This window comes from Labeo rohita, chromosome 15 (assembly GCF_022985175.1).
Source record: "Labeo rohita strain BAU-BD-2019 chromosome 15, IGBB_LRoh.1.0, whole genome shotgun sequence".
Lineage (NCBI taxonomy): Eukaryota > Metazoa > Chordata > Actinopteri > Cypriniformes > Cyprinidae > Labeo > Labeo rohita.
In genome coordinates this window covers 10,045,887-10,060,606 of record NC_066883.1, presented here as the reverse complement: position 1 = coordinate 10,060,606, position 14,720 = coordinate 10,045,887, and the positions used below count along the sequence as shown (strand labels likewise).

Sequence of the window (14,720 nt, the reverse complement as noted above, 5' to 3'; positions counted from 1 at the left end):
ATTGGCACTCTTGCAATTTTGTCAGAAAATGCAACCTTTCTCTCAGAACATTTATGCAAATGTTTTGGTACTCACATGTTTGTTTATTTATTTATTTATTTATTTATTTATGTTTGCATTGGAACAACAACAAAAAAAAACAGAGAAGAAAAGTCAAATCTGATACAATTCCACACAGAACCCAAAAAAAATGCACTGGACAAAATTATTGGCACCCAAATCAGTCGCTTCCTTCTTTTGCAAACTGCTCCAAATCATTCAGATTTAAAGGATGCCTTCTCCCAGCTGCGGTTTTGAGATCTCTCCACAGGTGTTCTATGGGATCAGCTTTCTGGCACTGGCCACTATGTTACGCCCCAAAATTCTTTGGTAATCATCAGGTTTCATGATACCATTCACACAGTCAAGGCATCCAGTGCCAGAAGCAGCAAAGCAACCCCAAAACATCTTTGAACCTCCAACATGTTTGACTGTAGGGACTGTGTTCTTTTCTTTGAAGGCTTCATTTCTTTTTTGTAAACAGTGCCATGATGTCCTTTACCAAAAAGCTCTAATTTTGTCTCATCTGTCCACAGTACGTTCTCGCAGAAGGATTGTGGTTTTGTCACATAAGTTTTGGCAAACTCCAGCCTTGCTTTTTTTTATGCCTTTGTGTCAGCAGTGGTGTCGTCCTGGGTCCTACCATAGCGTCCCTTTTCATTCAGATGGCGAGGGTAATCGGGGTTCTTTATCCACCATTCAAACTATCCTTTGTTGTAATTTTTCATTCGTTTTGCTCTTCCGTCCACGTACAGGGAGGTTAGCTACAGTGCCATGGGATGTCAGCCTTTTGATGATATTGCGCACAGTGGACACAGGAACATTAAGATCTCTGGAGATGGACTTGTAGCCTTGAGATTGTCCATGTTTTTCCACAATTTTTTTTTCTCAAATCCACAGACAACTCTTTACACTTCTTTCTTTTCTCCATGCTCAGTGTGACACACAACACAAAGGTTGAGGTCAACTTTTCTCAATTTTAACTGGTTGCAAGTGTGATTACTATATTGCCCACACCTGTTGCTTGCCACAGGTGTGTCTAAATACAAATTACAGGAGCATCACATGCTTGAAAAGCAATTATTTCTTACAATTTTGACAACGTGCCAATAATTTTGTCCAGTCCATTTTTGAGTTCTGTGTGAAGTTTTAAGTTTGACTTTTCTTCTGTGTTTTTTTGTGTTGTTGCAGTGCAAACAAAAACAATAAGCACGTAAATACCCAAATATTTGCAACTGGAACAATTTTCTGAGAGAAGTGTTAACAGAATTGCAAGGGTGCCAATATTTTTGGCAATGACTGTATATAGTTTGTTAGATCAAAATTTCACTATTTAACATAGTGTAACAAAAAATACGAATTCTGATATTATTTTTTATTTATTATTTTTTTCTGTTTCAGTTTTCAAAAATTGGGTTCCTAATGATACAATATACCAGTGGTTCCCAGCCTTTTGTTTTTGCACCCTTACTAATTATGCAAAAGCACATTTTTTGTTTGTAATCAAGGCTCTTTGTGCAGTATTGGTATAGAACTGTAATGCAGTCTATATCTTCTTAAAATGTCTGTTATCCTAAATAATCATCATAAACATGCATTCATTTCACATCGTGCCATTGAGTGTGACCTGAAAGAATATTGAGGTTGCCTCTATCCAGTCCTATGATTTGAATAACATGTACAGCACATGAACGGTTTAATTGAGTTCACAGGAAGTGAATATCAGCTCTTTCTTCTCACTGACAGCTTCAGCGAAGCTGAACTGAAAAGGAACATTTCTCTGACACGGGTCATGATTACAGACATTGATGATTCAGGTGGATTCGCCAGCGTTGACTTAAATGAATTGTTTATCCAAAAATGAAATTCTGTCATGTTCACCCTAATGTCATTCAAAGCCATACTTTTTTTATGGCGTTTCAAAGGTGGGAAAGAATCGTATTGAGGTTTTTGTCTGGTAATGTTTCAGTATCATAGTATCATCATCTGATACCATCACTACACTGTAGTATAACCACCGTAGTTTCTTTTTAAGGGAGGTCAGAGATTTGGTTCACTTTGCACTGGTCATTTCATGCTGTATTAACGTGTACTGTTTGTCTCTGTTTCCTTAGACCCCACTGCCCGCCGCACAGCTAAAGCAGGTCCCGCCACACGCAGTCGATACGCCAGCCAGTGGACCCTGAACCGCCCGCACCCTCCCGTCTCCTCACACACTCTCACTACTGACTGGAGGCTGCCCACACCCCGTGCGACGGGCTCAGTGGACAAAGAGAGTGACAGTTACAGTGTCAGTCCCTCTCAGGACACAGGTAACAGCTAAACGCTTCAGTTGAAGGAATCATACAATGAAAAATATTATGATGTTCTATGTCAGGCACGCTCAGTCCTAGAGAGCTGCTGTCCTGCAGATTTCACCTCCAACTCTGAAAAAAACCTCACTTGCCAATAGAGGGTTTGCACTTATATCACGATTTGTTATCCGGATACACGTCCATATTGGTGATACTCGGATGTAAACAACAGCATGGTTTGCACGGTTAATGTACTACTGAATATGTTGTTCTGCTAACTTATGCTGTCTAAACCACGTCAAAATATGTGGAAGCTGCTAAATTATATAAAGAAGGGCTTGGTAAGCAGGAAAGGGTGCAATATTTTGACAAACTAAAGTTAAAATGTGGTAAAGATATGTACAGGCAGTAGGTTATAACAGGGCTAAAGGCGCCCGAGGTAAAAGGCACCTTTGATATTATTTTCCTCTAGACTACTATATGGCAGAAAAACGTGGCGTAGCACTTTCCAAAACATCCGCTTTCCAAGATACACGTGCAAATTTGTCTGATCCTTGACACAATCGTGGACAGCAGCGCAAAGTTGATTCGGTGCATACTTGATCTAATATTTGATTTTTAAAAAACTGTTGTAGATTTAAGTAGCAAATGAGAATCGCTAAAATTCTTGAATATATCTTGAGACACAGTTCTTCTTAATAATTTTCAGTTGTGTTTAAGATAATTAAAACAGCAGTTTTAAATAACAAAAGAATATGTAAAAGAATGTTATTTGGGGTAAAAAGCGCCCCTGCTGTTGGGGCTAAAAGACACAATAATTAATAACATGATAATTAATATATGGCTGACGTTTCCATTGTTGACATGACATGGTTAGATTCAGATGGTAAATATCATATATTATGTTTGGGGTCCATTTTAGAGTTAATCACCATCTTTAGAATGAAACCATCATATTTAAAAACATGCTATTAATCATATCATATAATAAAATATAATTTGTTGTTAGTACTGAAAATCTATATTAAATTACTATGGGATCTCCTTCAATGCTTTGAAGTACCCCCTTGGCACCTCAAACATTTATAAGATTTTTAAACAAAATAAACAACTTGTATGATTTATTTTCACACAAAATCTGTTGTTTCATAAATGTTCAACACAAACATATAAATTTTCTCCAATCATACACTTTGGGCGCAGTGAAAAGCACATTTTTTTCTTAGGGTGTGCCTTTACCCCCATTGTGCCCTAATGGTTAAAGTTAGGAGATTAGAGCTGTTATATCTGAATATTTTTATATTATATTATACCTATTTTACTATTTCTGAGATGTTTTTTTGTACAGTACTTTTTGTTGCATGAAAGTTTTGGTTGTGTGGTGTTTAAATGAGTGGACAAACGTGGTGAGAGAATATAAAAAAAAAAATCTTAATTTGTGTTTTAAAGATGAACAAACGTCTTATGGGTAAAAACGTTTAGCTGTTTCTGGCTCCCAGTGTTACAGACTTTTTAAAATAAAATTCTGGCACCAACTATATTTGGACCCAACAGAAAACTCTACAATCTTTAATTAAACTGTGCTTCTAGTTTCACAGGAAAGAGGTTAGCCAGTCATATTAGAGAGTGTCTCCACAGAAGACAAGAAATATTTGACCGGTGTGACAGAATCAGTAGAATATATTAATAGAAGTCAGAATAAAAAATAAAATGAAAAAAGATGACCCCTTAAACAGACATTGCAATAGCATCCCATGTATCCCAAGTGGACCAAAAGCTTTGCAAAATATAATGCCGTGTGCTCTCTCTCACACAGATCGTGCTCGCAGCAGTATGGTGTCTACAGAAAGCGCCTCCTCCACGTATGAGGAGTTAGCCCGTGCCTACGAACATGCTAAGATGGAGGAACAGCTGAGACACGCTAAGTTCACAATCACAGAATGCTTCATCTCAGACACATCCTCCGAACAGATGACGGCCGGCACCAATGACTACACAGACAGCCTGACATCCAGCACGCCGTCAGAGTCAGGCATTTGCAGATTTACCGCCTCCCCACCCAAACCACAAGATGCCAGCCGGGTCATGAACATGGCCGTGCCCAAAGCACACAGACCCGGTAAGACCCGTCTACAAACATGGGGTAGCACCAGATCTCTAGTTGTGCTTTCGGAAAACCAATTTGCTTTATTCCCGCTTGGTTTCAAACTGCACTGCTGTATCAAAATGAAGCTCAGCAAGAGCTTTCCAGTGTGTAAACATCTTTGGAACAGCAACACTAGTGTCCGTATTCAGTACACACATACACCAATCACATTTATTAGTAAATTTTGTACAATGAGGTCAAAAGTTTACATACATCTTGCAGAATCTGCAAAAATGTTAATTATTTTACCAAAATAAGAGGGATTATACCAAATGTATGTCATTTTTTTTATTTAGTACTCACCTGAATAAGATATTTCACATAAAAGATGTTTACATATAGTCCACTAGAGAAAATAATATTTGAATTTATAAAAACAGTTCAAAAGTTTACATACACTTTATTCTTAATACTATGTTGTTACCTGAATGCACAACTATTATTTTCTCTCATGGACTGTATATAAACATCTTTTATGCGAAATATCTTATTCAGGTCAGTACTGCATACATGCATTTTGTATGATCCCTCTTATTTTGGTAAAATAATTAACATTTTGCAGATTCTGCAAGCTGTATGTAAAATTCTGGTTTCAACTGTATCTATAAATTAAATTAATTATGATGGGAAAACAAGTCTGCATGTTTTTGATGAAAAATACAGTAAATATCATAATACTGTAATACTGTAGTATCGTGGAATATCGTTACAATGTTAAAAAAAAGTTTCCTAAATAAATACATTTTTAAAATGTAATTTTCAGTAGCCAGTTTGTAGTGTTGCATGATCTTTCAGAAATAATTCTAATATGCTGGTTTAGTGCTTAAGAAACATTTTTTTTTATTACCAATGTTCAACAGTTAAAAAAAAAAAAAAAAAACAATAATAAAAATTAAGAAATTTCAGTAATAATTTTTTTTTAGCAAGGATGCATTTGAAGAAAAAAATGAACAAAAGTGACAGTGAAGACATTTATAATCTTACAAAAGATTCAAATAAATGCTGTTCTTTTGAACTTTCTATTAATCAAAAATGTAGGGAAAAATGTAGCCTCATCAGCATATCATTAATAATTGATCATAAGTAATAACTTTAAAAAACTGAACACCAAATCACCATATTAGACAATGAAAGACTTGATTAAACTTTGCCATCACAGGAATACATTTTTACAATATATTTTTGCTGTACTTTTCATCAAATAAATAAGCCTTGATGAGCATATAGACTTCTATTCTAAACATTAAAAATCTTACTTATACCAAACTTTTGACCGGTAGTGTATGTGAGTGATTTTTTTTTTTTTTTTCTCATGCGTTTTCCACACGTTCCTCAGTTTACCTGTTGACCAGTCAGCTGTCCCTCTTGCAGTGTGTGCTATCAATTCCTGTGTTGATGGGTACAGGCTTGAAGGCTGTTGTCCAAACACACTGCCATGTTCTTTTTGCATCAATGGGCTTAACGTGTCCTGCGTCTGGGCCACCCAAGGCTGATTTCAGCCCCAGACGGTTCTTGAGTTACTGGTCAGAGTTTAGTGTTACTCTCATTGTGACTGTATCTAGTCACTGTGCCCCCAGACAGGAAGCCTTTGGTTAGTGAGAGCACTTGGCACTGTTCTGTAAGGGCAAACAGGGGCGATCTGCATCCTGTGCTGGGGAGGTATTGTCTGTCTTTACAAAACAGCAGTTTACTATCACAATGGAGTCGCTGAATGTGATATCAACGTCAAGCGCTGTTCTTATTGTAAAGAGTTTATATAATACTGCACTCTGTCATTTATAGGCCCTATGATTGTACTGGCTCAAAGTCACAATATTCCAGTAGCCAATCACCCAGATAACTTTGAAATGTATGATTAATCTATTACAGGGGTGTCAAGTCCTGCGCCTGGAGTTTTACTTCAACCCCAATTAAACACACCTGGACCAGCTAGTCAAGGTCTTACTACACATACTAGAAATCTCCTGGCAGGTGTGTTGAGGCAGGTTGGAGCTAAACTCTGCAGGAGAGTGGCCCTTCAGGACCAAGTTGACACCCCTAGCGTCAGGTGTAGTCAGCTCATTACGTTTTGGAACAGAGCTCAAGAACAATCAGCTGAATCAGTTCATAAAGCAGTCAGAGTGGAAAGACTGATTTTTAAAGGGATGCATTCATAATTGGCTTTAGAGAAGAAAACTTCAGTGTACGTTTAATCTAAGTGGCTGGGTTTAATAAAGCCCATCAAACACATTTAAATGATTACATTTAGGTCAGGTCTAAAAAAAAGTTCTTGTAAGATTTTAATCCATCACTAAACTACATCTCAAGCTCTCACTGAGTATTGGTCAAGTTTATTCTTGTCCTCTTGTCCTCTTTTCTTAGTATTATGTATTTTGTATAAATACAAGTTCAAAACTGACAACACAATATACAATTTTCACCTATTACTTAAAATATCTGCTCTATTGAAGAAAACCTTAATATTGCAACTGGCAACAAAACATAAAACAAGCAAATGCAAAAATGAGATCTTTTAATATTTTAATGTATGAATAAATAAACATTAATTATAAATCCTGTCTATTAATTAATTTCCAGTTTGTTTGTTTGTTTTTAAACCCAACCTAAATATAATCATTTAAATGTGTTTAATAGACTTTATTAAACCCAGCCAATTAGATTAAACTTAGACTGAGGTGACGGTTTGAGATCTTACAAGAATTTTATGATATTTGAAAGTGCTTTATTGATTCTCAGTTTCTCCTTAATTCAGCTTCTAGAGGAGATCAAAAGTCCTGTACTATTTTATCCTATCCTGCCCTAAATCTGTTCTATCCAATCCTGAAACTATGCTGTCCATACACCTTGCAATATAGATCCAATATAGATTCTACCTAGATTCTGTCTTATTCTATCCTAAAGTAAAATGCTGTAAACCTACCCCATCCAAAACCTGCCTACCTTAAACCTAACCAATTCTGTCCTACCCTAAACTTAACCTAACCACTCCTAACACATTACTCTGTTCTACCCTAAAACAAACCTATTTTATCCTGTCCTTTAACCTACCCTATTCTGCCTTGTCCTACCTTAAACCTTACATAGTCTATCGTACTTTAAACCTAACCTAACCCCTCCAAATATATTACCCTGTTCTACCCTAAAACAAACCTATACTAACCTAACCTATCCTATCATAAACCTACCCTGTCCTGTAATATTCTATCTTGAACCTAATCTACCCTGCACTATACCTAATCTAACCCCTCCTAGCATATTCTCTTACTTTATACAACCCTAAAAATCGGTCCTATCCTATCACAAACCTATCTTACTTTACTCATTAGTAAATTAGTTTTGTCCTGTCCTGTCCTGCCCTACCTTAAACCTAACCTATACACTTTTAACATACCATATCCTACCATAAACAAATAGATCCTTTTCTAAATGGATTTTATTGTGCCATTTAACATACCTTATTCTGCCCAGTTCTTTCCTGCCTTATCCTACCTTAAACCTAACCTATTCTATCCTACTCTAAACCCTCCTAACATATTACCCTGTTCTACCCTAAAACAAACCTATCCATTCCTAACCTACCCTATTCTATCATAAACCTACCCTGTCCTACCCTAAACCTAACCTAACCTAACCCCTCCTAACATTTTACCCTGTTCTACACTAAAACAAGTCTATCCTACCTAACCAACCCTATCCTATCATACACCTGCCCTGTCCTGTCCTGTCCTTCTCTACCCTACCTTAAACCTAACCTATCCACTCCTAACATACCCTATCCTACCTTTTCTAAACGTATTTTATCCTTCCCTTCCTCCCTATTTTGCCTTGTCCTTTCCTGCCTTGTTCTACCTCATGTCCTGTCCTGTCCTACCTTAAACCTAACCTATCCACTCTTAACATACCCTATCCTACCATAAAACAAATATATAATTTACTAAACTTTATCCTGCTCCTTAACCTACCATATTCTGCCCTGTCCTTTACTGGTTTACCCTACCTTAAACCTTACATATTCTATCCTACTCTAAACCTAATCTAACCCCTCCTAACATATTACACTGTTCTACCCTAAAACAATCCTATCCTAGCCTGCCCTATCCTAACATAAACCTACCCTGTCCTGTAATATTCTAGCTTAAACCTAAGCTATTCTGCACTACACCTAACCCCTCCTAGCATATTCTATCTTTATACAACCCTGTAACAAATCTGTCCTATCCCATCCTAAACCTATTTTACTCTACCTAATAGTAGTTCTGTCTTGTCCTGTCCTACTCTAAACCCACCCTATCAACTCCTAACATACCATGTTCTTCCATAAAACAAATCTATCCTTTTCTAAACGTATTTTATCCTTCCCTTCCTCCCTATTCTGCCTTATCTTTTTCTGCCTTGTTCTACCTTAAACCTTTCATATTCTATCCTACTCTAAACCTAATCTAACCCCTCTTAACATATTACCCTGTTCTACCCTAAAACAAACCTATCCTAACCTAACTTATCCTATCATAAACCTACCCTGTCCTATAATATTTTACCTTAAACCTTATCTATCCTGCACTACACCTAACCTAATCCCTCCTAACATATTCTATCTTTACATAACCCTAGAACAAATCTGTCCTATCCCATCCTAAACCTATTTTACTCTACCTAATAGTAAATCTGTCTTGTCCTGTCCTGTCTACTCTAAACCTAACCTATACACTACTAACATACCCTTTCCTACCATAAAACAAATCTATCCTTTTCTAAACAGATTTATCCTGTCTCTTAACCTACTCCAGTACGCCCTGTCCTTTCCTGCCTTATCCTACCTTAAACCTAACAAATTCTATCCAACCCTAACCATAACCTAACTCCTCCTAACATTTTACCCTGTTCTACCCTAAAACAAACCTATCCTATTCTAACCTACCTTTATCCTGTCATAAACCTATCCTGTCCTGTCATGTCCTACCCTACTCTACCTACCTTAAACCTAACCTATCCACTCCTAACATACCTTGTCCTACCATAAAACAAATTTATCCTTTTTAAATGTATTTTATCCTTCCCTTCCTCCCTTTCTGCCTTGTCCTTTCCTGCCTTGTCCTACCGTAAACCTTTCATATTATATCCTACTCTAAACCTAATCTAACCCCTCCTAACATATTACCCTGTTCTACCCTAAAACAAACCTATCCTATCCTAACCCAACCTATCCTATCATAAACCTACCCTCTTCTGTCCTGTAATATTTTACCTTAAACCCAAGCTATCCTGCACTACACCTAACCTAACCCACCCTAGCATATTCTGTTACTTTATACATCCCTCAAACAAATCTGTCCTATCCTATCCTAAACCTAAATTTTACTCTACCCAATAGTAAATCTGTTTTGTCCTGTCCTGTCCTGCCCTACCTTAAACCTAACCTATACACACTTAACATACCCTATCCTACCATGAAACAAATCTATCCTTTTCTAAACGTATTTTATCCTTCCCTTTAACCAACCCTATTCTGCTCTCTCCTTTCCTGCTTTATCCTACCTTAAACCTAACTGATTCTGTCCTACCCTACACCTATCCTAACCCCTCCTAGCATATTCTGTCTTACTTTATATAACCCTAAAACAATTATGTCCTATCCTATCCTAAACATATCTTACTTTACCCAATAGTAAATTTGTCTTGTCCTGTCCTACCCTAAACCTAACCTATACACTTCTAACATGCCATGTCATACCATATAAGAAATCTGTCCTTTTCTAAACATTTTATTCTGCCCTTTAACCTACCTTATTCTGTTCTGTCCTATAATATCTTACCCTAAACCTGACCTGTTCTATCATAACATATTTTATCTTTTTCTCTCGTACCCTATTCTACCTTGTCCTATCCTAAAACTCTTCTGTCATGTCCTGTCATGTTTTAAACCCAAAACATTCCTTTGAAGGCTAGTTTCTGTATCCATTTTTTTTCTCATATGTCACATTTGTAGAAAGCAAATCTGATCTTTGCACAGTGCTCACACTTACGTGTCCCTGTACCTGTCTCGTAGGAGGTGAACTGGTCCATCTTCCCCCTTACCTACGCATGGACTTCCTTTTGAACCGGGGAGCAGCCCCTTCAGGTCGAGAGGCCACAGGACAGACTTGTATGGACCCACAGAAGAGCCGAATGGCGAAGCGGCCAGCGTTGCTGGCCCCCACCCCCTCCGAGACCCCCTCGTCAGCCCTCTCTTCCTCCGGTCCCCCCAGCAGAGAGGCAGTACAACAGTGGCAGCCAGGAACTGCCTCTACACTGCCACAGCGCGAGCCGGGCGATCTGGCCCAGGCCGCCAAACTCAGCAGCTCCCAGGAATCGCTGCTAGACTCCAGAGGACACCTGAAACAAAGCAACAACCCCTACGCAAAGTCCTACACACTTGTATAACACAGGACTACAGCTATGGACCACGTTGCACTGTCACGCACACACAAACACGTGAGGACCTGCTGCAAAGACGAGCGCTTTTCTGATTCCGTGATGAGTCCTGTACATACATTCTGAATTCCTAAAAAAGTGGATAGTTTTCTTTGCATCTGTCTTTCTTTCTTTCTTTCTTTCTGTCTTTCTTTCTTTCTTTCTTTCTTTCTTTCTTTCTTTCTATCTGTCTCACTCTCTCAGCTGTTTTTTTACACTTTCTTTCTCTCACTCACCACCTTCTCTTGCCCTCTTTTCTGACTGAGTTGGATTTTTTACGTAATCATTCATTTATTTTAAATACCACCGTTATGAAGATTGCCAAAATTATTTATTTAAATTGACAGAGGAACTACTTTTGAATTTATATCAAGGATAATTCTATAGTCATTATTATTATTATATAAAAATAGAGAAAAATTATCAAAAAATGGTTTAAAAAAGGCGGGGTGTGGTCAGCTCTGCGGGAAGATGTTTCTTTCTCTATCCATGACTCTATTGTTTTGATGAAACTATGAGGTGCGATCGGCATTTCCCAAGCCGGTGTGTCTGTCGATCACAGAAGACGTGGAGGAAGGACAACGAGTCCAACATGGAAGACGCGCATCCACATTTTCCAGTCGTCTCAGAATGTTGTGCTTTCTAAGGACTGCATGGGGACCTGAAAATAAAAAACGAATTCCAAGAGATTTTTGTCACACTAAGGGATTATATAATGTTATAATATATGTTATGACATTATATGTTATAATATATGTTATAATATACATCTAAATATAAATATATATATATATATATATATATATATGAATATAAATATATACATACACATGAAGAGATCACTTTTATTTGTGGATAATACAGGGAAAAAAGATTTGGTAAATAAAGTCCTTAGTCATGTTTGCACACATCTGGTTTGATTAGAAAATTAAAACTGTTGGGTTCTCTTGTCTTTTTTTCCACTTATGGAGCTGTTTTGTGAACGCGTAACGGTAGTTTCATCTGATGAGCTGCGGAGCATGTGTGAAGCAAAGAGAACCGTGGAAGAAGCGTAAATGTCTATCTGCCGTTTTCTCCAGCAGCTCCTTGAATGAATGGTATCTGATTCACCTGTTTGTAGATGGTGTGGCCTGTTTTGTGTAAGACACGCAACAAAGAGAAGATATTTTAATTGAGCAATATGACACTGGATTTACTAATAATTTCGTAATTCTTGGACATCTTGAAGTACTAACAGATATGAATGTATTCAGTAATGCATAATGAAAAATAAACCCGAAGATGATTGACAATAAAGAGACAAACTAATGACGCGGTCTCTAAACTATAATTGACAAACGTGTCTGATGGTGACAGGAGACAGACAGAATGATGAAAACACATTTACAGTGCACAGTAGTGTTCTGATATCTAATGCTCCACTTGATCATTTGTTTTTGCCATTCATGTCTTCAGTCGTCAAGCCTGCGTTCCAAATGTCAGCCTAGACATCAGTTAGATGCTTGCCTTAAACATAGAAAGACCAAAATGGTAAATCATGATGCTTGTCAAAATGGCAGTAATCTAAAATGACTGTAATAAGAATCTTATAGTAAAACATCCTGGTGCATTACAGTATCAGAATTAGTTTAAGTCAGGAAAATAATGTCATAACGCAAAAAATCTAGAGGTTCCAGCTCACGGGAAGACAAGGGGATGTTTTGTGACCAGCTTACATACTCAGATGCCCATCCACGATCCATAACCAACAGGTGGCACTGCAATGTCTTTTGAAATGCTTACGATTTGAGCTCTGACTACTGCCTGTAGGAGGAGCTCTGCTGTTTGTGTGGATTTCTCCTCAGTCAGCTGGAAACCAGCACATGCAGTCATTAATGCACTCACACTATAGCAAATCAAAATTTTCTTTTCTGGGATGCTGTTTTATTAAAAACACTTTCCGACAAACAAACAGTCAAATGCCTCAAGAAAAAGGAAACGTTACAGTTGTTCCAAACTAACATGAATAAGTTAAACCTGCAGCTACAGTAAAACTTACTTTTTCTTCAGATCTGTTTAGTAAAACATTGTAATTGCAGTCTTCATGTTCATCTGGACACCTCCAGCTCAACTCCAAGAACTACACTGAATTCCATTAAAATGAATTAAGTGGTTTTAGGTTTTTTTTTTTTGTTTGTTTGTTTGTTTTCATTTTTCTTAATTCTTTCAGTTACAGGTGTCTGACAATGGTGTTCTAGTGGTGGTCCCACTCCAGTAGAGTGAAATTATCGTTAAAAACATACAAAGGTTTGATGCATGGAGGACAGAAGACACCACACTAACATATAATAAAAAATGCCAAAATTTAAGAAATACATGTTTATATATGAATTAATATTGTGTATCTGTTAAACATATTCAGAAATATTCATTTATATTTTGTACAACCTCCTTCCATTTTGTCAGAAAATGTGTCATCGCAATAGTCAAAACCATCAGATACAAAAACAATGTGTACTAAATTTTGGTTGTGTTAATAGTGTGACTTGATAAATCTATCATTCAAACTGTAATATAAATACACTGAGATTACAGGCTTCCAGTGTTGACAAAATAACTCTTTGTATTTTGGATATTACACAGGTTTGCCTATTAAATGCAGTTATTTTGAATCCCTGGAGTTGCTAAAGGTTAAAAAAAAATCCCAGTCCACCATGATATGGCAACTCCACCACACAAATGGTCTTGACCAGAAATTGTGTGGCCTCATTGAACTCATAGGAAATAAAACATGGAAAGAGGACATTCATGACAAAGGCTGACATTGTTATTACAATTCTGGACAGAGTTATGAAACCTTATCAAAGACATATACATACAATATACTATGATTCAAAATTTGGGGAATTACTATGAATTTGTTTTGTTTGTTTTTGAAGGACATTTTTAATTTCATTCGCCAAGGATGCAATGATTTGATGAAAAACTACAGTATAGGGCAACAATATAAGATGTATAATGTTACAAATGATTATTTCTATTCAAATAAATGTTGTTCTTCAAACATTATGCTCCTTAAGAGGTTCCTCCATCTGCAGTAATGACACTGGCAGACCTCATGCATTCTAGAGTCTTTCCTTCACACAACAGAGATGTAGCTGAGCACCAAAAACATCTGTTTCTCAAATGAAAGGTTTTAAAGCATTTGTTCTCTTGCTGTTGTGCACCTGGGCCAGCCACTCTCTCTGCGCTGGTTAGATTCAGTTGTTTTTTTGTTTTGTTTTTTGTTTTATGGTTTCTTTCTTTCTTTCTTTCTTTCTTTCAAGACAATAGTGCTCCGAGACAAGAGTCAATAGACTAGTCTCTCTCGAAAAGAGCAATACACAAAGGGGTTTGTAAGTTTCTTTTTGGGCATTTTTAATACCAAAATTATTTCTTGAAAAAAGTCTACTTCAGTAATTAAAAAAAATAATAATCACCACATCCAAATGTGCATAATTTACTATGATATAATATGCAATAAGTGTCAATTGAGTAGGCTGTTCAAATACACAATATTTTTTGAAACATTAGGTAAACAATGACCTACTAGAGGGATAGGCGGCGTCGGTCCTGAAGTGCCAATGTCCTGCAGAGTTTAGTTCCAACCCTGAAAAAAACCTCACCTGTCTGTACATAGGGCATTTTGCTATTCCACCATGCAGCACATGATGGGATAGCAAAATGCAAATTACATGGATTAAAAAAAACCAAAGAAACTGAAAATAAAAAATGGCAGACAATTGTGAGTCAGGTGTGCTGTACTAAAAGTG

The 14,720-nt window shown here is 37.0% G+C and overlaps 1 protein-coding gene across 3 annotated transcripts in view; it reads left to right on the top strand.

Moving 5' to 3' along the window:
* The window catches only part of dscamb (Down syndrome cell adhesion molecule b), a 158,705-nt gene extending 144,655 nt beyond the window's left edge, over positions 1-14,050 (top strand). For 2 of the 3 annotated variants that reach the window (XM_051129523.1, XM_051129524.1), the window contains 3 exons: positions 2,154-2,351; positions 4,150-4,452; positions 10,526-14,050. In XM_051129523.1, coding sequence (XP_050985480.1) covers positions 2,154-2,351; positions 4,150-4,452; positions 10,526-10,899 — 875 coding nt within the window. In that variant the 3' untranslated portion in view covers positions 10,900-14,050. The remainder of the gene's footprint in view (positions 1-2,153; positions 2,352-4,149; positions 4,453-10,525) is intronic. The other variant, XM_051129522.1, reaches the window with a different exon arrangement.
* The last annotated feature ends 670 nt before the right edge of the window (positions 14,051-14,720 follow it).